Source organism: Protopterus annectens, chromosome 7.part0, assembly GCF_019279795.1.
Source record: "Protopterus annectens isolate FY-2018-M chromosome 7.part0, PAN1.0, whole genome shotgun sequence".
Lineage (NCBI taxonomy): Eukaryota > Metazoa > Chordata > Ceratodontiformes > Protopteridae > Protopterus > Protopterus annectens.
The window spans coordinates 1,402,341,390-1,402,369,287 of NC_056739.1; the positions used below are offsets into that span (position 1 = coordinate 1,402,341,390).

General features: G+C 37.3%; 1 protein-coding gene across 1 annotated transcript in view; it reads right to left on the reverse strand.

The window, feature by feature from the left end:
• DOCK3 (dedicator of cytokinesis 3) overlaps positions 1-27,898 on the reverse strand; it is a 4,843,230-nt gene that overhangs the window by 890,655 nt on the left and 3,924,677 nt on the right. The window contains exon 20 of the mRNA XM_044077993.1: positions 23,196-23,279. Coding sequence (XP_043933928.1) covers positions 23,196-23,279 — 84 coding nt within the window. The remainder of the gene's footprint in view (positions 1-23,195; positions 23,280-27,898) is intronic.

Genomic DNA, 27,898 nt, shown 5'->3' on the forward strand with positions numbered 1-27,898 from the left:
TGTGGGGTTTCAGGCTTTATGTCTCGGTATTTTGGGCGTCGGGATTCTGTGCATTCGGGATTTCGTAGGGGACCCATATTGTATATATATATATATATATATATATATATATATATAGATATATATATATATATATATATATATATATATATATATATACATATATATATATATATATATTTATATATTTTATATATATATATATATATATATATATATATGTATTTATGCTTTTTATTGATTTATATAACAGTAAACAGAAAAAATATATGCATTATACACTTATGCATTCTAAAAGTTTGGAAAAAATACATCATTGGTACTTCTTTGTAAAACTACAGTTAAAAAGCACAATTCATTTGAGTCTTGAATGCAAAACCATGACTACTAAAATTTCAACCAACACCCACTTTACAAAACCCAAATATAACAGCTCACTGAATTTTATGTGATCTTATTATCCTTAACATATTTAAAAAAATCTAAATGTATATATAAATCGTCTTTCTTACCTGACACACACACTTTCCAGTACCTGACAATCCAAACTTGTACTTTATGATGTGAAGATCTTAGAGATATCTGTGCATATTTTTTCCATCCAGTACTTTTTTCTGATATTTCCCACACACAAAACTAACAAGCAAAGACAGGTTCCTTCCCAAAACTTGGAGCCAGGATATAACATCTTTTCTTTTTTTTTTGTGCTGGGTGCTTATTAACATTTACAAAACTTATGCTTCATGTCTCCTTTTTCTTCCTCACATTTCTAACATAATGACAGTCTTCAACGGGTTAGAAACTACAACTGTCATCTTCTGACTACATGTTTTGTCTAGTTCCTTAATAAACTGTCTGCTTTCTATATTCTGTCTCATTTATCTTGGGGTCCCCATATGCCATCGTGCACCTCACACGTTTCCTGTTCTGTGCATGTGACCCTGCTCACACCTCGCTCTCTAACATAAGTATACGTCTTCCTTCCTACACCATTTCTGATACCTCTACACTTGGTCCACAATGCCCACCGACTGCGCCCTTTCATTACAGTCATGTTCTCCTTACTCCGTAATTCCCATCTATTCTTTAACTGTTAGTGCTTCCATCAGTATGTTGTAGGCAACTCTTCCACTCTTTAATTCTTTGAAGCATTTAAAAACTATATTCCCTTCCACCCCACAGTTAGTTAGCCATATGCTATTCATCAGGTCAAGGTTTTCTCACATTCCTCTAACAATTCTGCCCCAGAGTTAGTTAGCCATTTGCTATTCATCAGGTCTAGGTTTTCTTACATTTCTCTAACCCTTCTGCCCTATAGTTAGCCATTTGCCATTTGTCTAGTTTTTTTTTCACATTGCTGCTTTTCTAAAATGCTGCATCAGTCTATGTCCTCCCAGTTGTTCACATCAGTAATCTCTCATCCCATTTGTTCCCCATTCTGCCATAGCTTCTTTGGCTATTTTTCCAAAAATATGCTTACCCCACTTAATTTAGCCCTTTCTTTGAAGTCTTTGAGTTGAACATGCATGTTCCTCAAATTTCAACAGCTTTCTAGTCCTTTGTGTGTATCTAACAGCATCAAACTGTAACCGTTTTAGTATATTGTTTGGTTTTGATAAGTAAGACTGCAAACACTGAGTGAATGGAATAGGCAATCTATCCTGGTTTGTCACAGCACTTGAATTTGTAAAGTTCTGCTAGATGTTTATTTAGCATCTTCTTGGATTTCTCCTTATCTTATGTGCTTCTTAGTTATCTGGACAACTTAGTCCAAGTAGCTTGGTCCAGTATGGAAAAGGATCTTTCAACTACAGCCAAAGTATAAACTGATCTGTGGACAGCTGTGCTGTTACTTCTCAAATAATAGCTTAAAGGTTCGGGTACTTAACATAAATATGACGCTGGCTGCTACTGTTAACCAGATGCATTTGCTTGTTGTACAGTGGCACTAGGTCCTTGGACTTAAGTAGATAAATCTCAATATTTTAATTTGTGTTTTTTTGCAGCATTGTATAGTTTTGTCCTGAGCGGAGAACAGTAAGCAATAGTGCCTATTCCAGTCTTGGTATAAGAACATTGATTGCAATGCCATGCCTTGCTTCTGTAGTAAAGAGGTTGGAAGTACTATAAGCCACTTTCAACTGCTTGAATACCTTTAGGGCTCAGGCTTCAACATGAGAGCAAGCTAAGATTTTGATCCAATAATATACCTGAGTAACAACACTGTTCTGTCACAACTCAGAATTTAGAGCTTTTGTTCGTTTTGGTAATACCCTTATTGAATTCAGTACCTAAATGCATGAATAAAATATCCAGTAAATCTGAAAACATAAATACCTGAAGAATTAAAAAGTATGACACTGGTTCATAAAATTCCCAGAATTAGTGACACAGAAGTCAAAATTAGAATGGATAATATTGTAACTGTAACCCTTAAAGCTTTTACCAGTCATGCACTAGACAAGAGGAATCAGGTGCCAGTTTTAAATGATCCTATTTAAGATTTTTAAATCAGATGTCTAAATCTTCTCTGACAGTTGTCAGAAGCCGATAATTCTTAGGTTTGAAATAAGCCAACTCATCATGCTTGTGCAGTGCAAGCTGTTCAACTTTCTGAACTTGGGCAATATGTGACATTCGAGAGTCTACACATTTTTTTTAATTTCCTTCTTTAGTCGTTGCATTCTTTTTTAGCATCGAAATGCTTTTAACAAGATATACATGAGAAAGTACGAATTATGATATGCTAATATGAGGTTATCCTTGTTTCTGCACTTAGATGTGTGATGCTACTAGTCCCGTAAGGGAGGAAAATAAAATGCACAGCATTAAATTATGTATATAGAAGATTTCTCTAGTTAATGGGTCAATTATGGTTTAATAGTATAATTGCTTTAATGGTTTTAATGATTGTTAATAATGAGATGTATATAAGCAACTAGGTTAAATGTTTTGAATTGTATCTGAGGAAGCATGCAAGGCGCATGTGAAAGCGCTTATACATCCTTTTATCGATTGGAATAAAGAACGCATTTTTTAGAAGACTTCAGTGTTCTCGTGGTGTGTCCTGGAAGATTTGTTTTGTGATTCTTTTTTTAATCTTTTTCATTTGCATCTTCTTCTATTTTACTTGGCAGTGTCTTTGACAGTCCAGATATCTTTGTCTGTAGTTGTACGCTTTTTAAAAACGCATTTTAGATTGAGTGGGTACCAATTTAAACAAGGATAGTTGCTTCTTCACCATCTTCCAAATAGCTGAAACATTTCCATTCCATGAGTGAAGACTGGGAAGATGAAGGAAATTTCTTTTTGCCTAGGAAGGAATAGAATAATTAACAAGCCACCTTTTGGACTGAATCCCTTACCCTTGATATCAAGTTTATCTGAATAATGTTTAGTTTGTCCAAAATAGAAACAGAAAGAACATATAATCAGCTCTGTCATTTGGATAGCCAAGTTTCATTATGCTGTGCTTTCCTCAGCTAATAGTTGTTCGAAACCTACTGCAATCTGGTAATGGTTAGTGCTGGAAGACAAAAATGAGATGACCATTTTAGTCAGTCTTCCTTCCTAGGTTGAAGTTGTATGTTGTATCAGCAATTAGCTGCCCCCAGAAGAAGTCCAACTGACACACAATGCAAATATGAATGAAGGCAAATTTCAGCTCCTCTCTCTCTCTTTCGGCTTTTCCCGGTTAGGGGTCACCACAGTGGATCACCTTGTCCACTCATGAGGCAGTGGAGTTTTACGGTGTCAAGTTGCTAGCCCAGCACCCAACCTTCCACGGATGGCACACACACACACACTCATGCCTAGGGCCAATTTTAGCATGTCCAATCCACTTACAGCATGTCTTTGGGGATGTGGGAGGAAACCGAAGCACCCAGAGGAAACCCACACGACCACAGGAAGTACATGCAGACTCCACACAGAAGACACCCCAGCAGAAGATCGAACCAGAAAGCCTTTTGCTGTGAGGTGACAATGCTAACCGCTGCACCACTATGGCTGTCCAAGGCAAGTTTCAGCTCCAAAAAGGAAAAATTATATTTTACCATGGAAAAAGCCATGAAGTCATTTATGAAGGAAATAAATCTGTTGTTTGTTTTTAGAACAAATTTGTATGGCAACAGATTAGCCAGTCATAAAGAAAGGTAAAAATAAAATGAGGTATAATACTCATTAGCAAGCAAGAGTACCATAGGCATTTATCACACATGTAAAACTATGAATAGAGTGCGACACAGTATACAGCAGTATGACAAAAGCCATGAAGTTAGTGCAGATAAGCATTTGTGAGGAAAACAAAATGCAATAATACCTCTATATACAATGTAAAGGGATAGAAAACAGCACACTGCAAAGAAATCTGGTGCATCAGAACAAATAAGAATAAAACATTGTAAATGTCAATAGATTAGAATTTGGCAGAGAACAGTGGATGAGCAGAATAACTAGAATATTCTTATTAAAACAGGAATCTTTGCTGGCATAGTAGAGAAGAACATGGATAAAATGAGAGCACACAACGTACATACCTTGTGCAGTAAGGATGGCTGATGGAAGCAATATAATAATTTTAAAGAAGAATTGACAGATGGGACTTTTATGGTTTTAAAATAAAAACTATGAGACCAGTAAACTGTCATCCTTGCTGTTCTGCTACTGTGGTTAAGCAAAGCTATTTCCCAAGCTTAGCAGGTGGGATAAAGAAAACAGTCACAAGACCAGTCATTATAGTTGCACTGTCCTTCTTACTACTCTTTAGCAGACTGCTGCAAATCAACAATTGTTACTAATTTACTGCTGGCATTTTACTGATATTAAATGGTACCCCTGGGAATGAACAGAGCAGTTAGAAGGTGAGGAAGGAGAAACTTCAGATGCCTTTTTTGATTATATTATTAACAGAGAGGGAGGGATGTGAGGGACAAAACTAGCTTGGGTGCCATTCTTATTATTGGCACATAAATGACTGATGTTCATTTATGAAATCACTAGTTCTTAACCACCAAGTTTTTTTCCCAAAAGACTGACACTGCAGTATCGTGGAGATAGATTTCTATCTTCCCTAAGATGCACAGAACTCAAGTTATTATTTATAAGTATCAGGGTTGTGGATGGTGCATGGGCTTGCCCTCTGCACAAACTGCTTTTTATCTCTCTTTTAACTTCTCTTGATGTTCACGTTTAAGTAGTGTCATTATTTTGTAATCACAGTTTTGACAGTTGATTAAAAACAGTCACAGTTTCCATAAGGAAGTAAGCTGGGACTTAATCCTTGACGAAAGTTTAGAATTTGATGTTCTGTCTTTGTCAGTATTTTGGTATTTCTATTCTGATGTGCACCTAAGCATAGACTGGAGTAACTACAATCATCTTTATAATATGTCTTTGCGGTCATATCTGCATGTTTACATGCAATTAAACAATGTGATCTAAAAGCAAAAATGAGTGTTAGGCATGCAATTTCATAATGCATCATCCACTTAATATTCTCCTGATATAAACATCTAGACAATGGGTCCCCTTCTGAATGGCAGTCACTGAGTCCAAGCAGATGGCCTTCCCTTTCAAGCCTATAAACCGTAGGAAGCATATAAGGCAAAAAGTATAAAAATGGGTCTACTCGACTATGATATTGATTTCATATTGACAAGAAATTGTTGCTGAATTTAAAACATTCAGAAACATTCTCAGGATTGTTGAAATTATCTGATACTGAGATGCATTTTCTATGAGGCAGGTCCTCTGTATCCCATATCCCAAATTTAGAAATAAGAACCCTGAGATTACACAACCTTGAAAAGGGGAGATTAGAACTAATCCCAATTTACATACAGTTTTAAAAGCTGTTATATTTAAAGTCATATTTAAATTTAAGGAGGTGGAGTATGTACCTGGGCTTGGCCTTCCTGAGATTATGTAATGTCAACATTTCACATTTGTGTTTCCTTATTCAAAAATGACTGACTATCTTTCAAACACAATTTTCTGTAACTGGAATATTAGATTTGGTCAGATTGGTGAGGGGTATTTGATAGATCAGATATCTGCAAAGTAATTTAAGTTTTTTTAACACATCACCATGTGACAGCATGTTCCTGAAACTATTTATGAATTAAGCCCTCTGTATTTTATTGATGTACATGCTACTCCATTCTTAAAGTAGAAAATCAGATCAGAGGGATGGAGATGTAAAGGTGAAGAACCCCGTGTTGCATATCATATATAATTCACAACAGGAAGCTGTGGTGACAAAGCAAAAATGACACAACTTTTGTTGTACATGTATTTTAGCATTTAACACGAGTGATTTTATTTATTTATTTATTTCCAGTTTGATTACCGGGGAAGTCCACTGGGCCAGAACGTACCCATTTTCAGTGGAGGCCCGGGGAGAAAAGCTCCAAAAGCAAAGCAAATACAATCTAAGTTACATAGTGTAAAAGATAGTAATAAAATATATACATTTGGAATAACATTACATTGAATACAGTTAGTAAAAAAGCAAATACACGCAGTATACTTCAAAAAACATCATTCAGGAAGGTAGATACAATAGATTTAGTAGTTTCCTTCAAGTAGCAGGTTTGACTGTATGAAAAGAAGGTGTAAGGTTACATGCTATTTACAATATTTACATATGAGGAGTAGAGAGAAAGTACATAAACTGAGAGTAGAATATAGTTTGATCAAGTAGTGATCGAGAGAGAAAAAGAGAAGAAAAGAAGATAGTATTAGGGTAGAGTAAAGAGAAAGGATGTAGAGGGTTCAGGGGGAATTTATTTAGATTTATGTAGGATGTAAGCAGGTGCACTTATGTTTAGAGGATAAGTAAGAGAAAAGTTTGGTTTTGAAGGCTTCAGTGTTAGATGTTGTTCTAAGAGAAGAAGGGAGAGAGTTCCATTTCCTGCCAAGAGAGTAGGAGAGAAGGAGCTGACAGCAGGGCGATTGGGTTTGTGGATGGTGATTAATGTTCAGATCTAAGAGATCTGTTTGGGGTGTATGGCGAAGGATGTTTGCTAGGGCTGGGCATTTTCAGGGTAGAATATTAATTTGTGAGCAGTGGTTAGTTGGAGGTAGTCTAGGTAGTTAGGAGTTCTAGCCAGTTCAGAGTTTGTAGGGAAAGACAATGGTGAGAAGAGGTTTTAGATTTGGTAGCAAATTTAGAGATTTTATTATAGCAGATTTCGAGTTTAGTGGAGATGGAAGAAGACAGGTTAGTAAGGAGAGGGCTCCATATAGTAGAGATGGTAGAAGATAGGTAGTTGCTAAGGAATGTCTAGTTGGAGACAAAGCAGTTGTTCTTATAGAGCATACCTAGCTTTTGGTGGGGTTTATGTTTTGCTGTTGTTGTATCATAACAAATTTGAGGTGCTCATAGTGATGCGAGGAGGTTTGCAGATGGGACCACCTCTATGGTTGACTTTGTTTGGATTATGATTTTGAATGCTGTTTTATCAAATGTGCAAGCCCTGGAGGAGAAGAATTTTGGATTTATTAGAGTTTAGAGAGAGATGATTTCATCCAGTTCTCAGTAGTGGAAAAAGCTATTTGGGTTTTGTCAGTAGTTTGGATGACTGTTGTGTCTGGGATGGCAGAGTGAAGGTTATTTATGAAGATGTTGAAAGCATGGGTCCAAGGATGAGTGGGTGTAGGTAAGGAGGAGGAGGTAGAGTTGTTCCATTTGACAGCTTGGGATCTATCTGATAAGTAGCTAGAGAACCAGGATAGAGTATCAGGGAGAGATGAAGGTTTGATAGATGAAAGAGAAGGTGTTTGTGAGAGATGGTGTCAAGGCTTTAGACAGATCTAGCAGTACAGTGGAAACTAGTAACCCAGAATCCCTGGCTTGGTTGACTGTTTCTAAGAAGGATAGTAAGGCAGTAATAGTGCTGTGTCCAGGGCGGAAACCATGTTGGGTGGGTGTTAGGAGGTGGTTATGGATTAAGAAAGGCATGATTTGGTGGTGGACGATTTCAGGATTTTGATAAAGGTGAGAGTAGGTTGGAGATATTTGTGTTTTGCCTCCTTTATGAAGTGGGAGAATGTAGGCTGATCTCCAAAGCATAGGAACATATGACTCTTTTATAGATCTGTTAATTAAGATGCTGATAGGAGCACATTTAAGGAAAGAGGAGGGATGTTATCAGGGCATTAGTGCATGGCTTTAGTTTAGATAAGAGTCTTTTTATGAATATAGTTGAAACAGGTTTCAGCTGGAAACTGGGAGGACAGTTAGAGGGGTTGTTGGGAGTAGAGGAAAGAGAGTTGGATGTATTATTGTTGGGGAAGGATTTGGTAAGATTAGCTATAGATTCCATGAAGAATTTGTTGAAGAGAGAGCTTAGATCTGAGTCAGTTTTACTTGGGTCTGGGATGAAAGTAAACTTTTTGATCCAGAAGCTAACATGTCTACACCACATTTCACTATGCAGATCATATACAGACATTTCCCAACCTGCTGTAAATTTGGACTAAGAAATACTGAATGTTTATTAGTTTCAGTCCTAATTGTTAGATAAACTTTATGATTTTATAATGGGGTCTACATTTTTTGTGAAAATATTTTCACTTTTTTGTAACAGGCTTTATTTAACAGAATACAAGATATGTTTAGGCAAAAAAATGTTCAACTGAATTAACAAACTAGCATATATGCAAGCTTAACATAATAAATGCATACTAATAGCACTTAGATTTGAACACAGTCTCTAAATAGATGTTTAATTCTTTACAAATGTTGATCTTGGAGATAATTGTCAAAAGGAAAATAGAAAAATACTCTAGAATGCATCAGAGCTGACATCTAACTAGTTGATACCCTAAGTCCCCTTTAGTTAAGAACATAACAGTGCAGTTGTTTTGAAATAACTTTAGGGGGTTGATTTCAAGAATGGAGTAGCAGGGCAGTCATAATTAAGGAGGCTAACCTTCACCATTGTATTGTAAATCTACCAAGTCTATCAAGTGGGTCACAAATATCAATAAAACCAAATTTAGTACTGGAGAAGGGAGAGTTTTTGTCTTTTTACACAAGAAGCCACAGTATGTCCCCTATTTCATATCACTAGACTACTGTGACCATAACATACTATGCAAAAACAGTACACTGCACTACGACTACACCTGTAACACCAGCCTGTACCAAACCTGCTACAGATAGCCTTTTGGGTAAATGCTGCCAAAACTGTAGTATGTTGAAATACATAAAAGCTAGAAAAGGACTATGCTGGAATAAGCTGCATAATGGTAATGACCACTCTCATTTTGTATCAGATAATGATACCTATGGCACAATAACTTCAAGGGGAAAAAAATGACAGGTAAAGTATCCATGCCCAGGTCCAAGTTAGCTCTGCCCAAACAGGAAGACCTTTTCAAAAATAATACTCTAAATCAGGCTCTGTATTGCTATCTCCTAGGTTTTACCTCTTCCTTCTGAACAGAAGATCTATGAAAGAAAAAAAAACAGCTAAGACCAAAATATGACCCCTGTATCACCCATGCAGGTCATAATACACTGATATTATTGATATGATAGTATGGGCCTCACAAATGCTCATTAACTCTTAAATCCACAATCAAAGTCAAGGTCTGCTACTAACCAAGATGTGTTTCCTACTCCAAGGATTCCATACCTTCTTTTTATTCACAATACAAAATTGGTACAGCCAAGAAAGAATGATAATAATTTTTGGTAGAACTCATATGTGATGAGGACTGGCTCTAGCCTGCAAAATGTGAAGAGTTGTGACAGATTTAGGAAGCAAGTAGGTCAGGGAACCCATATTCACCTTTGGGTACTGAAGACATCAATTTACAATGTGACATCTGAGGTGACTGTGCATCTGGAAGAAAGTCTAATAGAAGATTTTGAAGTCTTGGAACCAACTTCTTTGTGTGGTATGGTATCTCAAAGACAACTAAAACTTTGGGAGAAGAAACATCTTAACAGCAGAGATTACAGCCAGTATAGGCAACTGCAGTGGCTTTACCATATCGTTTTTTTACAATTCTGCTATAAGGGGCCCAATGTTCAGTTGTATAATCATAACAGAGATGGTCCCAATATAACTCATAGGCACAGCCAAATCCAGCACTAGACAACCTAGGCAGTTGCCTGGAGCACACTGGCTGGTGGGCTGCCACATCATTTCATTTTTAATTAAACAATTACAAAAAACAATATTTCTTCTTAGGACACACTCTATGTCTGTGTGTGCATTGTAACACAGATTTAAATGCTGGAACATTCCTGCTACTGCTGCTTTTTGCACGAATTTTCCTTCCATGGGTAGTTTACAGAACTTGCCATTAAACAGGAGTTGTGTGTGCAGCACCCTAGTTAGAGATTGTAGGTTAGTTAATTAACTTGCTCAGGCTCAAATCCTGTACCTTGTTTATAGGAGACAAGAGCCTGAATCCTGTAAACCAACTACCAGACTGCTCATCAGGGGTACATTTTCAAGGAATGCAAGTTTCAGTGCATTTTGAAGGAATTGTGAGTTTTAAGGGAAGAGAGGTTTACTGTGGCTCATGCTAAGTCTGTTTTCAATGTGGAACTGTTTTGTTTAGCAAATAGATATCAGTGTTTCTGCCAGAGAACTTGGAAGCAGGGTTATTAAAACAACAGTCAGCAACTTGCCTTTGAAGCTATTTCTACGACTTCTTGTTTCATGGCCTATCACACCATATAACTCGATCCAACAACCTCTGCCTTCCAGGTAACTAGGATTGCAAGTGCACGCCACTACATCTGGCAAGAGGGCTCATCTGGGATTTAAACCTAGGACCTTTCACACCCAAAGCAAGAATCATACCCCTAGACCAACAAGCCTCAGAGGCAGCTTATTCTTCAAGGACAGCAGGCACTGAATTTGTAGATGAAACACTGAAATGTAAAGTTGATTGCTAGCAGCAACCCCTTCATTAGTTACAAAACTCTTTAATGTGAAATTATTCACATAAGTTTAAGTTCTGCAGAGATTCTGCACACTGACTGATATTGGCAGATTTAAATGACATAACTGAATGGCCTTTTATGGAGGAAATGCTCTGAAATGGGTAGTTTTGTCATTATTGGTTCATATGTTTTGTTTCATTGATTACTGGAAAAAAATTCCAAACTACAAATTTAAAACACACTGTAACAAGTGCTGCTGTATTATACAAGGAATATACTTTAATACAATCTGGAAGGTGAATCAAAGAACACATGCATATATGCATGGTCCTAAAAATGTTTGCAAGGGGCCTACATTTTGAAAACAGCCCAAAAGGAAACTTAATCGGTCACTGGCCAGATGCATTTAATGCTGTTTCAATGAATGTTAGTTTCAAGGCTAAGTGTGTTTTCATTGTGAGACTGTATTGTTTTGATTAGCAAATGGCTATCGGTGTTTCTGCTATAAAATTTGAAATAAAATATTTAAATTAAATCCAAATATCTGTAATCATTGTAGAAGTAAAGTGGGAAATAGTATGCACACTGACACGTTGAACAGTGTTTATGGTAACTGTGGAGAAACAGCCTGTATAATGTTTGTTATGTTAATATAGTTTGATTACTTCTATATATCACAAGTGATAATTCAATAAAGGTGTTTGAAAAAAAAAAAAGAAAAGGCAAGTAATGGAACACTGGAATGACTAGAATGGCTGTGTGTGTGTGTGGGGGGGGTTGTTGTGGGGCCCGATCCATTACCCTGTCCAGAGCCCCATTTGACCATGATCTGGATTTGCTCACAGGTAATTATTATGACCCCACCATTTGAAGCCCAAACTCTGTATCATCTTTTGAAGTATATATATATATATATATATATATATATATATATATATATATATATATATATTTATGGATAAACTACCTTAGGTCTGATACCTTACCTGGTTTGAACTCAGCTACTATTAAACCTGTTTTGAGAGCCAAGCAAGAAATTATTTGATGGCTTGTAAACATGTCTTATAACAGTTTTTACAATATTATGTATGATGTTATTTTGCTAATATTGTGTACAGATTTGATAGCATACAATAATTGTTTTAATATTGCTTTAATTTAGTCACATGTTTTATGCTATGTAATTACTGGCTGGCTGACTATTTACATAAGGATGTTTTCATGATGTGTTTTATGCGTTGAAAATGAGCCTGTGTCTGGAAGGCTTTGCTGTTACTATTTTTTATTAAATTTTACAAACGTGGGAACGTAGTGTGTTTCATTGCTATCTTTTGAAGTAGAAGACACACATGCCTTACTTAAGGGGAACAGGCCATTTGCCCTGCTTGATTTTCAGACCTGAAATTTCACCAATAAATTTTAAAACATCCAGAATATTCATTATAGAGTTGTCAGAATAAGACAACTAGAGTGTGCCATCATCAGTAAATCAAGCATAAGAAATAGTCTTGTTTTCTATCAACGTTATACCCCATGATGGTATGTCTCTTAAGTCTATACTAAAGGTCATTACAATCAGAACGAAAGGAAGAGGAGACAGTGAGCACTCCTGATGGGCTGCCCTAGAAAGAACAAAAGGGACAGTGCACTAGTCATTAATAATAAATACAGCAATGGGATTGTGATAGAGTTAGTTTCATAGAGAAAGAAAAGCACATCTGGTCTAATGACTTCCTATTACATACCAGAAAAAGTGCCTCATAAAGGAATCAAATACCTTGATAAAATCAATAAACCATGCAGAAATAGGAGTGGCATGTTGTCATGCAGTTGATGCCTGTTGTAAAATAACTGCAATTACTCTACACTGCCTTGCCTCCTTTTCATGTAGCTTTATAGTCAGCAGTACCAACCTGGTGACTAAATTCTCAAAGCATCTAGTGAGAACCCTAGCAAGACTTTTAGCCATCCAGAGTAAGAGGGAAATACGTGTATAATTTACTATGGATTCCGCATTTCCATTTTTCTAAAAAAGACATGATGGAAGCTACTCATGTAAAGCAAAGCATGACCTCTTGTGGTCATGTTCTCAAAGGTCTTGGGGAACAGTGCAGCTGTTCTAATGAAGTCATGTTATAGAGAGGACGAAAGCACTAAACTACAGCAATAAAACATTTCATTGAATCAAGTGTATCATTTGCTTCTGGCTTGTGTTTTTGTATTTTTTTTGTCACCATTTGTCAGTTTTACAAACTTCTGTCAATATATCTTCAGCTGCTCTACCCCTCAGGTCTAATCCCTTAAATCTGTTCTTCACCTCTCATACTTATTCACTTGCAATATTGCTTAGCTCACATCTAGCTTCTCTGGAAGCATTTCTTGTTTTCTTAAATCTAATTTTAAACCTTGTGAAAAGAAGCCAATGGTCTGAGCCTAAGTCATCTCCGGGTTTTGTTTTTGCTGACTGTATAGATCTCTTCCAAATGGCAAAACAGGTTTGGCAAACAAGTTGGAGGGGACAGATCAACAAAGTTACTGTATGCGTATGGTGTGGCATTACCTGCAGACTCTGAGCAAGAACTTCAGCAAAGGATAGGGGAATGGAATGCAAAACTGAAGGCACATGGGATGAAACTAAGCTAAGGTAAGGCAGTGGTAATGGCAGCAAATTGGGGAAATCAGAAGAAGCTGAGAATTGAGATAGAAGCGAAGACATTGGAACAGGTAAACAGCTTCAAGTATCTGGGAGGTCTGGTTGAGGAGAAGGGAAGTCTGAATGAAGAGGTCAAAGCTGGAATCAGAGGGGCTGCAACCAACTGGCACAGAGTCTCAGGTGTACTATATGACAGAAGAATGACAAATAAGTTAAAACTAAGGTATACAAGACAGTGGTGTGACTAGTACTACTGTATGGTACAGACACCTGGGCAGTAAAGGCAGAGCACATGAAGAAGTTAGAGGTGATGGAAATGAAGTGCCTGAGAAAGGTGGTAGGATGCACACTGTGGTACAAACAAAGAAATGAAGACATAAGAGCAGAAGCCAAAGTAGCTACAATTGCAGAAAAGATCAAAGAGAACAGATTATGATGGTTTGGACATGTGTAGAAAAGCAGAAGACAATCTGTTGAAGAAGATTTAGGACAGACAGGAAGAAGTTAAGAGGAAACAAGGATGTCCAGCAAAGAGGTGGTTGGATTGTATGAGGAAGATCTGCGACAGTCAGGCATGAATGTTGAAGAAGGCTGAAGTGTGGACTGAATCGAGAGAGATGGTGACAGTTAACATGATACCCCGTCCCCATGTAGAAAATAGGATAAAGGGGGATGATGATGATGATGATGATGATGATGATGAATATATATCTCTTCCACCTCTGACTATAAATTATAGCTAGGATCCACCAAGTTATGCATGCACTCAAGTCGCTACACCACAGGTACCAGTATGATTTTTTTTATAGTCCACGTGGTTGTGGTTGTTAATGACCTGAGACATACCTCCCTGGATTATATAAAGACAGTCATTGTTGATCTCTCTTAATAGGTGTCTCAGATATGTATGTGTATTGCATTGAGCAGCAGTCTGTCTTAATCAAGGATGATGCCTCAGTATGAACAAAAGAGTTGAATTCAATCATTGGCTTAGTTTCTGGTGTCTTTCCAAACGGATTCAGTATTCGTCAGCATCATAGGAAGACATGGTTAACAAACCATGTTGCTTTGCAAAGGATGGTATGTACCTGTTCTACTTAGGCTTCTTAGAGCCTTTTTTAAGCAATGCCAATTTGACAAACCTATGGACATAGCAAATAAACAACAAAGAAACCTAAAGGTGTTACTGCTCAGTGCTAGGATCCTAAACAAGAAACTTCACATCTTACAAGCTCTCCTCACTCTGGAGAATATAGACATCTGTGCCATTACTGAGATATGGCTTAAATCCAGAGACAGTACTCCAGTTGTGCAAGGCTTCAGTGCCTTCAACACATTTAGGCCATCAACTGCACAGACAGAGACAAAAGGTTGGAGGAGTCTCCATCTATATTAACACAAGCATAACTCTAGGTTGGTTAAAAAGGACGATGCCTTGTAACTTATCCATGTGAAAATCATCAAAGACAAAGTCCCATACCATATACTAGCAAGCTATAGTTCACCCTCTATGTCTCTAGAAACCCATATCTCACACCTTCACCTACTGGAGACACTCAGCATTAATCCAAATACCCTCTTCATGGGAGACTTTAACTACCTCTCACTGGTGAGGTCAGACCACAAAGCTGTCTCCTTCAAAATAAAAATCAGCTCGGTAAATCCAACAGTTAAGAACTGCTCCAAAGAAAATTACATCTTATTAAGTAATAGTTTGTCAAAATTCAATGCCTGTCAAAATCCCGGGTATACACCGGCCTATGTGGAATTGTTGACAGAGATGCTGTACAACCATGTAAATGGCTGTACAGAGGCTGCTGTCCTTACTAGAAGGAAGCCCAAAACAAACTGTAAAAACAAACCACATTGTTGGAATCCTAACCTTAATAGGGTATATAACAAAATGAAAAATGTCATGGCTAAGATTAGGAACAGCAACTTGCATAATGATAGGAGCTATCTAATTAAACTAAACAGGAAACTATGAAGACTAATTACAGTTCAACAAGGCCAATCATAAGGTTAAGGTAGCCTCACAGGCTAAAGACAACTACAAGGCCTTCTACAGCTATGTCCAAAACCTCAAAGGCAGCACACATCAGTGAGGCAAACTGATGGTCAATGGTGCTACCTTCACTGACAGAACACAGCAAATTTGATGGCTAACAAATTTAGCTCAAACTTCTCCCCCACTCACCCGCCTCACCCCATAAATGCCTACTAGCATCCCCCCAACTATTAGTCCTGGCAGCACTCACTAAGGCCAAGAACACAGCCTCACTGGACCCTGACAAAATCTCTGGATACCTCCTAAATTGCTTGAACCATGACCCACCATGACCACTTTAGTCACTTTTCAAGTATAACCACAAAACAGGCTTTGTACCACAAGAATGGAAGACAACAATGGTTATTCCACTTCATAAGGTTAGACCATCAACTGACCCCAGAAACTGCAGACCTATTAGTCTGACTAGTCTAATGTGTAAAGCCATGAAACAAATTATCATGAAAATGATCAACAAAGACATAGGCAACCTTCTGACACTGGACCCAACTTAATTTGGCTTTTTCAAGGGAAGGTCATACCTACCAAACTTGGTGGACTTCTTTGAGGAGGTCAAAAGGCAATGGATGAGGGAAAAATTGTGCATATCACCTATGTGGACCTGGCTAAGGCATTCAGTTCAATATCCCACTCTGGCATAGATGACAAACTCACCAGACTGGGCATACACCCCTACATAACTTATTGGATTGCCAGCTGGCTCACAGACAGGACCCAGGAAGTGAGGACTGGTGAGACCACCTCCATTAAGAGCTCAGTCATGAATAAGGAACCTCAGAGCTCTGTGCTGTGGCCACTCCTATCTGTCTTCTACTTCTCAAAGGTAAAGGCTAATGTCAAAGGCCTTTGGCTGACCAAGTTTGCAGATAACTGCTAATTGGAAGCTATCACTGATTCCCCCATGACATAAACATCTTATAAGAGGGTCTAACACAGACAACTGACTGGTACCAAAGTCACAGATTAAAACTCAATGCCAAGAAATACATTATTGTGCCTTTTGGGAAAACTGACACCCAGGCTAATTACTCCATTGATAAGACACCCCTACGAGTTGACCCAGGAGTCATGGATCTGGGAACATATGTAGACAGTAATCTGGCCTTTGACCAACATGTTGCCAAGGTAGTAAGAAATTCATGCTATAGCCCAACTTATAAGTAAGGGCACAGCATCCATGTCCAAGGAAGTTGTAGTGTCAGTTTATATGGCCCTTATCTTACCCATCATTGAGTATAATACCTTCTTCTGCATGTACCTGACCAGACATAGGGAACAGTTAGAATAGCCACAAAGGTTCCTTACCAGGACAATCCAGGGTAGAAACACACTGTCCTATATGAATCACCTTAAAACCCTATTTCTTTACTCGGTCTCCTGCAGGTTGCTTTGAGGCGATCTATGCCCTGGCATATAAGGCATCCTTGATTCCAGCTCTAATGGACCTTTTGCTTATCCACAAAATGAACAACATCAGAACCACTAGATCCAAGGATTTAAATTTTGTTTGCGGCATAAATAAGACATTTTGGTGAGACAGATATGTGTATCAGAGGATCTCAATGCTCTGAAACAGGCTCCCCATTCATGTGAAGCAGACTCCTTCCCTAACCTTATTTAAGTATAACCTTGTCCAGTGGATAGGGAATCAGAAATTCCCCCTGGATTTGGCCCTATATCTATGCTATAAAGAGGCAGACCATAATGCCAGAACTAACATACCCCTTCCTAACATCACGTCTAGAAACTTCCTAACTAAAATACCCCCTCCTAGTAAATGTCCATGAAACCTAGGGACACAGTTGTTTTGCGCAGCTAGGCTCATAAAGGACCTAGTGCTTATTAGCTTAGCATATACCTATGAACCTATAGTGATATTCATGTGTAAAGCCATCTCTTATGCTGATGAAAAAACTCTACAAGTGTATGTCCTACTTGAGTTCATTCACCAAGGTTGAACTTGTCTATTATTCTAGTTGCATTATTACTATCAATTTTAACATTCAACTCACCTATGATGAATGTAACAGCTTTTATCGGTGTTAATTATAGAAGATGAAGCAGATCCTTAAACTGATCTTTTTCCTCTTTGGCATCTATAGCTGGAGCATAAACTTCTGCCACTGGAAAGCTGAATGGCTTACCTTGGAGTCTAAATGAGATCATTCTATATTTTTATTGCAACCAAGCACTGATTTTGATATCATTTTAGTGATTATGATAGCTACTTTCAATATTCTAAAAAGCTAAAAGAAAGATGCAAACAACTTAACCTGCCATGGAGTTTAAAACAAACTGATATTAAAGTAAAAAAGTAATAAATACCCACTGTGCACATTGACAGAGATACTGAGTGTTGCCAAGCTAGCTTTCTTTAATTTGGATCATTCCAGATATCATGCAGCAACCCCAAAGGATAGCAAGGGTATGTCCACAGCACTAGCTTCCCAATACTACATGTGAACATAACAACAAATATAAACTCACGAGAAACATAGCGGCAAACCCCAAGATCAGTTCCAAAAGGTCATAGCCTACCACCCTCCTAGGACTACAACAGACCCTACCCAAACAGTTCAGATTTAAAGCAGAAGTTGCCTCAACAGAATCCAGTTATAACTATAAGCCAAGAATGGCTCCATTAAGCCATCATATTAAATGGAACAAGCCTAAGCAAATTCCACCACTAAGTAGAGTGTCCTGCTTATAGTCCCTTTCATAGGCAGCTGAATCTCCCTGGGATCCTATAGGCCCATTGAAAGGCTAGTGAATGATCCTGTGTACACAGCAATGTGACAAAAATAGTGGGCAGCATTCTGTACTTAGTAACCTCCTTCACTGGTGCCCATCAACATCAATTATTGCCCCCACACCTTAAAACAGGAGGCACAGAGACAAGTACCACTTGTTCCAACCTTAATATATCCAAAGAGAGCACAGACAGCTAGAATATATTTCCAACTAAAATCAATATGCAAGCATTGTTACAGAATATGCTGTACACTTAGCACAAAGACAAGGGCCCTTCACACAGCCAATGTCAAACATAACTGGAAAATGTTATGAAAGTTAAATGCAAACTGATCCCAACTAAAGGTTTATTATGGCAGTGAGGGACAGAGCATAACAGATAAACCCTCATTTCTGCATAGGGATAACACAATAAATATGTAAAGGAAAGTGCAACACTTGGGGTAATAGCCTTCCTTGCAAGAGGAGATAGATTAAACAATGTAACATATTTCACTCTGTTGATCAACATAATCTGGAAGTCCAGGTTTAAACATAAGTGCCAGTGACAGAGCTCCCAGGGATCGCTACATAATTAGATATGGCCAGACCCTACCCTGCAATATGTGACATGACTACCTTGCACAACAAACTAAAGAAGAGACATTAATTCCTCATAATCATGTCATTTCTGCATGTCATATCTATGAACTACACAAAAAAATTGTAATAAACATAGATATCCAAAGTCTGCCCCCTTCCCCCCGGACTTTTTATAGTGTAACAACAAGTGGGTCACCAATAATGAATCACCATGATCATTATGTATTCTGTGGGTCTGCAATGCTCAAATTTCCTAAAAGATAGAGACAGACATATTCTAGGATCTGTACTCTGAGACCATGAGCAACGTGAGGCCACTACAAAACAGACACCACTTTATTTTTCTTTTGGAGTCTTGACTGGGGAACTGGGAGAAGAAGGTACTTTTCTCTTTGTATCTGTAGAAGCCAACAGGGAGAATATATTTTCATATTCATTCTTGAGGTTTTTGCTGAGTATTCAGGATAGCAACTACTTCCAAATAAGCTTTAGCTGTAAAAGAGTACTCAAAAGTGAGAGATTGCACCACACTTTGCACATACAGGGCTGCTGGCAACTTTAACTGTTCTCCACATTCACTTGACGGGCATGTACAGGGAAGGTAGGGCTCAATGAAACCAATTAAGCAACTCAAGCATCATAATCAACAGTGGCAGCTGTCAGATCCACTGTGTTAGCTAAGGGTAGGGGCCAGTGGGTGATAAAAAGCACCACAGGAACCAAAACTACTTAGAAAAAAAAACAAAAACGCTGCAAGATGTCTCCTCCACACAAACTTTGGTTTTACTGCACACAAATAGTTAAGCGTGTTTCTTCTTATAAATGACAGAACTTCATCAGAACTACTAAATACTAACAGTTTCACTTGTTATATTACAAATTCAAACAAACCACATGGTCTAAACATCCAATCAACAACCATATCAGACAAATACATCAACTGTAAAACTACATAACTTTAAACAATTTTTGTTTCAGTTCAAATTACTATCCTATTAAAAAATAAAGCTAAAAAGATTTTTTGTTAATTAAAATATTTATAGCTTGGCTGATTACTTTTGCAAAATGCAGTTTATAAATGTGTTTGTTTATACCTGGAGATTCAGATGCAGTCTTACACCATTTGCCAATATAGTTCTCTTAAATGCAGTTTGTTTTCCCAGCTACCTCCTCTTTCAAAAAAAGAACCTTTTCCAAAATGAAGAAAGCAAATACAAATTTCTTGAAATTACACAAACTTTGAGAATGCTTGAGATGTTGTGCAACTTGCAAAATATATCACTTCTTTTGTTGCACTTTAGTAAAGTACTACCAGATTCGGTCAAGGCTTGGTGTATCATGCTGCATTACTACTAATCAGAATGTTCTAGTATGAAATGAGCAACCTATAATTGTGGTCCTCTTGGATTAAGAAATGTAAACAGACAGTGGTCTAAGCAAAGTTATCACAAATGCATCATTTAATGACTGCAGTACCAGCAAGACATTCATTTGAACAACAGAATAACAGCACAGCTGAAAAATGAATAGTGTTAGTGAAGGACTCAGGTTTTTCTTTGAAATTATTATTTTTTTTATCATAAACAATAAGTGTACTTACCAAAGACTGGAAAACTAGCAGTCCATACTTTTCTGTGTTCTCATCTAAAACTGAAAACAGCGTATCTAAAATATCTTGAAGAAACTAGGAGCAAATGAAAAAAAAACAGTTACTTCAAGTATCATACACCTGGATGTTATTGCTTTCTGTAAATAAACAGTAAGACAGTGTATTCTAACAGCTTTTGTCAAGTACATTAATGGGCATATGAAATACTGTGTGTGTCAAAAAGTACAGATTAAACATGTAATTCTGATAGACTGAGATTATACATTAAACAAATCTGTTAATTTTCCATTTCTCTCCTTGCTCTCTTAGGGACAATTGCAAAGTATGCACACAGTTCCATGCTATTACCTCTTATGAGAGTCAAGCAGTCTGATGTTTATTTATTCAGTGATTTACTAGTCACAGTGGTTAAATCAAAACACTCCATTTTTTAGTCGACTCAAGGTCAGAATACTAAAGAAAAAGCAGTTACATGGTATAGTAAAATGTACAGAAAAAATGGGGTTACAGTGCAATCTTAAGCACTAAATAACTTCTTACAAAGTTAAGTAACACATAGAAAACATGATACAAAGAAGGAACATATATGAAGAACAAAACTGCAAAAGTGCATTGTGAAAGCTTTTAACAACAGCCATTCATAATCTTCACCATACTGATGAAACCCAAGAAAAGAACAGAAATAATGTTCAGAAAGGAATTAAATGCTATTTAAAAGGAAAGGACACCTTCAGCTTGCCTCACAAAAATTAATATTATAATTGGAAGCATATATTAAATTACATAGGTCACACTGACCAAACCTGAAGCATTTACAACTGAAAGTACATATCTGGGATCCTTTATATTGTCCTACATCCGTTTTGCAGAAGAAGCTAAAGGAAAGCTATTTGGAAACCATTACTTACAAACAGGACATGGAAATGAAAAGCACTGGAACCAGAATGCAGAAGCTAACCAAAAATAGTACGTCCACAACCAATGTGACCAAAAAACAAGGAAGCCGAGGTCCAGCTGACAGAAGTTTATTCACAACGTACAATACACCATACCATTAAGTTAACCTAACGTCCAAATAAGTGGTGGTCTCAAAGTTTAACTCGTGTAAATCTCCTATTTATGCCAATTATATTATGGCATATTGGGAGGAACATTATATTTTCCCCAGTGAGTTTTACAAGCACATTAGAATGTATTCGCACTTTTTGGATGATATTTTTATCATTTGGGAAGGTGATGTGAATATATTAGAAGCCTTTATTAAATACATCAACAGTACAGTATGGTTTTTGAGATTTACACATGAGTTAAACTTTGAGACCACCACTTATTTGGACGTTAGGTTAACTTAATGGTATGGTGTATTGTATGTTGTGAACAAACTTCTGTCGGCTGGACCTCGTCTTCCTTGTTTTTTCGTCAGAATGCAGAAACTTACACACCATTCAATTAATTATGGCTACATCCACATTCTCAGTGATCCCAAGGAAAAGAATATGAGATGGAAATAAGCAAACCATAAGATGGCTTGAGGAAGGCCATCTTAATACATACATGATTACTAGGGTAATGACCCCAGAGGGCATTTTTAAGCCTAGCCATTCTTCCTAAAGGTGAGAATCAAACTCCGTACTTTGTGTCTATAAGGTAAACACCTTAACCATTATGCCAAACCCAACCCCTCAAGTCTCAAGAAGTATGAAACAATCTGTTCTTGCATTATTACTATATGATAAACCTTGTCACCCTATAATAAAGTATCCCCAAAACGCTGCAAGATGTCTCCTCCACACAAACTTTGGTTTTACTGCACACAAACAGTTAAGCGTGTTTCTTCTTATAAATGACAGAACTTCATCAGAACTACTAAATACTAACAGTTTCACTTGTTATAATACAAATTCAAACAAACCACATGGTCTAAACATCCAATCAACAACCATATCAGACAAATACATCAACTGTAAAACTACATAACTTTAAACAATTTTTGTTTCAGTTCAAATTACTATCCTATTAAAAAATAAAGCTAAAAAGATTTTTTGTTAATTAAAATATTTATAGCTTGGCTGATTACTTTTGCAAAATGCAGTTTATAAATGTGTTTGTTTATACCTGGAGATTCAGATGCAGTCTTACACCATTTGCCAATATAGTTCTCTTAAATGCAGTTTGTTTTCCCAGCTACCTCCTCTTTCAAAAAAAGAACCTTTTCCAAAATGAAGAAAGCAAATACAAATTTCTTGAAATTACACAAACTTTGAGAATGCTTGAGATGTTGTGCAACTTACAAAATATATCACTTCTTTTGTTGCACTTTAGTAAAGTACTACCAGATTCGGTCAAGGCATGGTGTATCATGTTGCATTACTACTAATTAGAATGTTCTAGTATGAAATGAGCAACCTATAATTGTGGTCCTCTTGGATTAAGAAATGTAAACAGACAGTGGTCTAAGCAAAGTTATCACAAATGCATCATTTAATGACTGCAGTACCAGCAAGACATTCATTTGAGCAACAGAATAACAGCACAGCTGAAAAATGAATAGTGTTAGTGAAGGACTCAGGTTTTTCTTTGAAATTATTATTTTTTTTTTATCATAAACAATAAGTGTACTTACCAAAGACTGGAAAACTAGCAGTCCATACTTTTCTGTGTTCTCATCTAAAACTGAAAACAGCGTATCTAAAATATCTTGAAGAAACTAGGAGCAAATGAAAAAAAAACAGTTACTTCAAGTATCATACACCTGGATGTTATTGCTTTCTGTAAATAAACAGTAAGACAGTGTATTCTAACAGCTTTTGTCAAGTACATTAATGGGCATATGAAATACTGTGTGTGTCAAAAAGTACAGATTAAATGTAATTCTGATAGACTGAGATTATACATTAAACAAATCTGTTAATTTTCTATTTCTCTCCTTGCTCTCTTAGGGACAATTGCAAAGTATGCACACAGTTCCATGCTATTACCTCTTATGAGAGTCAAGCAGTCTGATGTTTATTTATTCAGTGATTTACTAGTCACAGTGGTTAAATCAAAACACTCCATTTTTTAGTCAAGACTCAAGGTCAGAATACTAAAGAAAAAGCAGTTACATGGTATAGTAAAATATACAGAAAAAATGGGGTTACAGTGCAGTCTTAAGCACTAAATAACTTCTTACAAAGTTAAGTAACACATAGAAAACATGATACAAAGAAGGAACATATATGAAGAACAAAACTGCAAAAGTGCATCGTGAAAGCTTTTAACAACAGCATTTCATAATCTTCACCATACTGATGAAACCCAAGAAAAGAACAGAAATAATGTTCAGAAAGGAATTAAATGCTATTTAAAAGGAAAGGACACCTTCAGCTTGCCTCACAAGGATTAATATTATAATTGGAAGCATATATTAAATTACATAGGTCACACTGACCAAACCTGAAGCATTTACAACTGAAAGTACATATCTGGGATCCTTTATATTGTCCTACATCCGTTTTGCAGAAGAAGCTAAAGGAAAGCTATTTGGAAACCATTACTTACAAACAGGACATGGAAATGAAAAGCACTGGAACCAGAATGCAGAAGCTAACCAAAAATAGTACGTCCACAACCAATGTGACCAAAAAACAAGGAAGCCGAGGTCCAGCCGACAGAAGTTTATTCACAACGTACAATACACCATACCATTAAGTTAACCTAACGTCCAAATAAGTGGTGGTCTCAAAGTTTAACTCGTGTAAATCTCTTATTTATGCCAATTATATTATGGCATATTGGGAGGAACATTATATTTTCCCCACTGAGTTTTACAAGCACATTAGAATGTATTCGCGCTTTTTGGATGATATTTTTATCATTTGGGAAGGTGATGTGAATATATTAGAAGTCTTTATTAAATACATCAACAGTACAGTATGGTTTTTGAGATTCACACTTGAGTCAAACTTTGAGACCACCACTTATTTGGACGTTATGTTAACTTAATGGTATGGTGTATTGTACGTTGTGAATAAACTTCTGTCGGCTGGACCTTGTCTTCCTTGTTTTTTGGTCAGAATGCAGAAGCTTACACACCATTCCATTTCATTATGGCTACATCCACATTCTCAGTGATCCCAAGGAAAAGAATATGAGATGGAAATGAGCAAACCATAAGATGGCTTGAGGAAGGCCATCTTAATACATACATGATTACTAGGGTAATGACCCCAGAGGGCATTTTTAAGCCTAGCCATTCTTCCTAAAGGTGAGAATCAAACCCCGTACTTTGTGTCTATAAGGTAAACACCTTAACCATTATGCCAAACCCAACCCCTCAACTCTCAAGAAGTATGAAACAATCTGTTCTTGCATTATTACTATATGATAAACCTTGTCACCCTGTAATAAAGTATCCCCATCTTGATCAAAAATGTGACATTTGTAAAAACAGCTTGCATTATGGCAATTTAAACAGTCTGTGATGATGTAAAGTATTGTCAGCTATGCCGGGACAATTAGGGCAGTGGATGAGTAGCACATGCCAGCATTGCTAGCTGGAGTTTTGTAAATAATTATATGTTATTTGTATATCAAGCTCATTTGTACAGGTGCTTGTGCTGAAAATGTATTTGTAAAGCTGCTTGTGTTAAACATTTACCAACAGTGGGTCCTGCTGGGCAGAAAAAAGAAATATACCTGTACGTCAGACTATATTATAATTGCTGAAATTACTATTGTAACAGAGGATACTGGAAGAGAAGAGGCTAAGCGCACCTCCAGCTAACTTTTAGAAAAATATCCTGAAATTAAATTACTTAATTTAGTCCATAAATATTGTATCTCACAGGTCTCAATGCAGCCAGAAACAAAAAGTCTGTACTAGGAAGTCTTCTGTATTGTCTTTGTGTTTGAACTAATTGCTACGCTGGAAGGGTAGAAGTGTGAAATTGTTTTATGACTTCCAGAAGCTGCAACACATCTTAGCAAAGCTCTATCTGTGTGTATGGTAACACAAATGTGCAATATTCTGCTTCAGATTCTAGTAAAGGGGGTAAGTATGGGAACCAGAAGCCAGATGACCAGATGTATGTGATGTCATTCTGTAATCTAGCACAGAAATAATGTTTTAATACTAGATGAGACAGAAGTCTCAGAGCAGTCTGTTTTTGTAACCTGACAAAGAAGGATCTCTCACCCTCTTCATCTTGCCTTCTTTTAGTAGGTAACCAGGGAATAGTACTGCTTTAAATCAGTCAGGAAAATATAGTGAGATTAGTTAAGTACTGTTTTTCTGTATCTGTGTGAATCTACTCATCTGTGTTATTTTAATATTTCCTGTGATGGAAACTGTGGTGTTTATTTTAAATAGATATTTAGTAGTTTAATTTTCCTTTATTATTTATTAAACATATTTAAACTTTTCATTTTGGCTGGTCCTTTAGAGAATATTTTAACCTCTGAGAGTACTTATATTTATTTGGTGGCACTATGACTGCTCCTGAAAGCCTTACTGCATTGGTCAAACACTACCATTTGTACTAGTATTAATTTCAGTCAGTATAATTGGGTACCTTTGTAACAGCCTTAGAGTAGCTGGCTTTGGAGTGTCTGGTGCAGTAACTATCCTGTAGTCTTGGCAAAGGGTAGCAGAGCAAGAAAATATGTGCCATTCTTTCCCAGGTATGTGTGTGTGTGTGTGTGTGTGTGTGTGTGTGTGTGTGTGTGTGTGTGTGTGTGTGTGTGTGTGTGTGTGTGTATGTGTGTGTGTGTGTATATGCAAATCAAATCTCAACTAGTTCGCGTACCAGCTACTTGGAGCAGGGACACAAGAACACTGGTTTCACAGAGAGGGTGTTGGAGGACTTTGCTTGGACACTCAGCTGAGGACTAAACTCTACAGTTGAGCCAGTGGGTAGTCTTTTTGGGGGCCCTGGGGACAGAGATAAGGAGATCCAGGCCCCGGACCGAATGTGTTTCCTGTGTGCTCTTAAGGGAAATTGTGCTTGATGCAGACAGCTACATCTGGAAATATTGTGTGTATCCATTTTTGTTCCAAGTGAAAGTCCCTTACCGCTGTCAGTGGTGAAGATTCAGGCTCTTTGATTACTGGCTAGGTGGGGAGATGTCACATATTGGTGAGCAGTGGTGTGGATATTAATTGAACTTCTGTCGCCTATAGGTAGTTGTCACTGAAGGTGTGTGTACTGTCAGCAGCCACAAGGTAAACATACATAATTTCATTTTCACAACAGTTTTATTTAATTATTGTTCATTTAGTTTAGTCAGGTAAAGATGTCAGAAGAGGATTATGGTAAACTGACAAAGAACCGGTTAGTCAAGGTGTGTAAAGCAAAAGGACTGGTGCATGCCAAACTGACTAATGAGGAAATGATTTAGCCTTAATTGTAGTGGCAGCACAGACAAGCAACCAGGAAGACAACCTGTCTGGTGATGGGGATGTGCAGCCCTCAGAAACAGGACTGCTCACCTTTTCCTCAGGGGATTTAAAAACCTGTCTGGAGTTAAAGAGACTTGAACTGGAGGCCAAATATTTGGAATTAGAATCAGCGGAGAGACTGCAGCAGGCAAAACTTATATTAGATTCAGTAGAAAGACTATGGCATTTGGAAGCCAAAGAAAATGAGAAATAGCACCAACATGAGAAGGAGATGCTGATTCTTCGTCAGTGTCAAGGAGGTAATGGGGAAGGGAATAACCAAACCCCAGAAGCAATAAAGGTCAATGAATTTCTTCCACAGTTTACAAAGGGTGATAATTTTGATAGTTTTTATTCATATATTTGAAAGAGTAGGTAAACAGTATAATGTTATCTAAGGCTTCTGGGTAAAGTTACTGACCCCCTTACTCCACGGTACAGCGGCAACCACTGCTTTAAAAGTGCCTGATATTAATTGTTTAAACTATGATGAAGTAAAACAATGCTTACTAAAATGTTCTAAGTTAACACCTGAAGTTTACAGAAAAAAGTTTCATGAGCATAGATGCAAGGCAGATAAAAGTGGGTCTATATCAGTTTGTTGAATAGCTATTCAGTGAATAACCATTCACTGAACACATATTTAGCAAAGCCGCTCTTCACTGAATGGCAGATTTTAACTAGGGTAAGCAAGTGGTTGGCCAACCGAGCGACCACAAAAAAATCACATAAAATTTAAAACCTTCTAAGGTGGGGGGCTACATCCTCCCAACCCCCCCAATGTGAGGGGCTGTGACCCCACACCCCCCTAACTAAATATACCAACTCCAAGATCATGCTACAGTGAGGAAAAGGGCAAATTCCAGATGGTGGCCAACCGCTGGTTGGCTCTAGTTAAAATCTGCCCT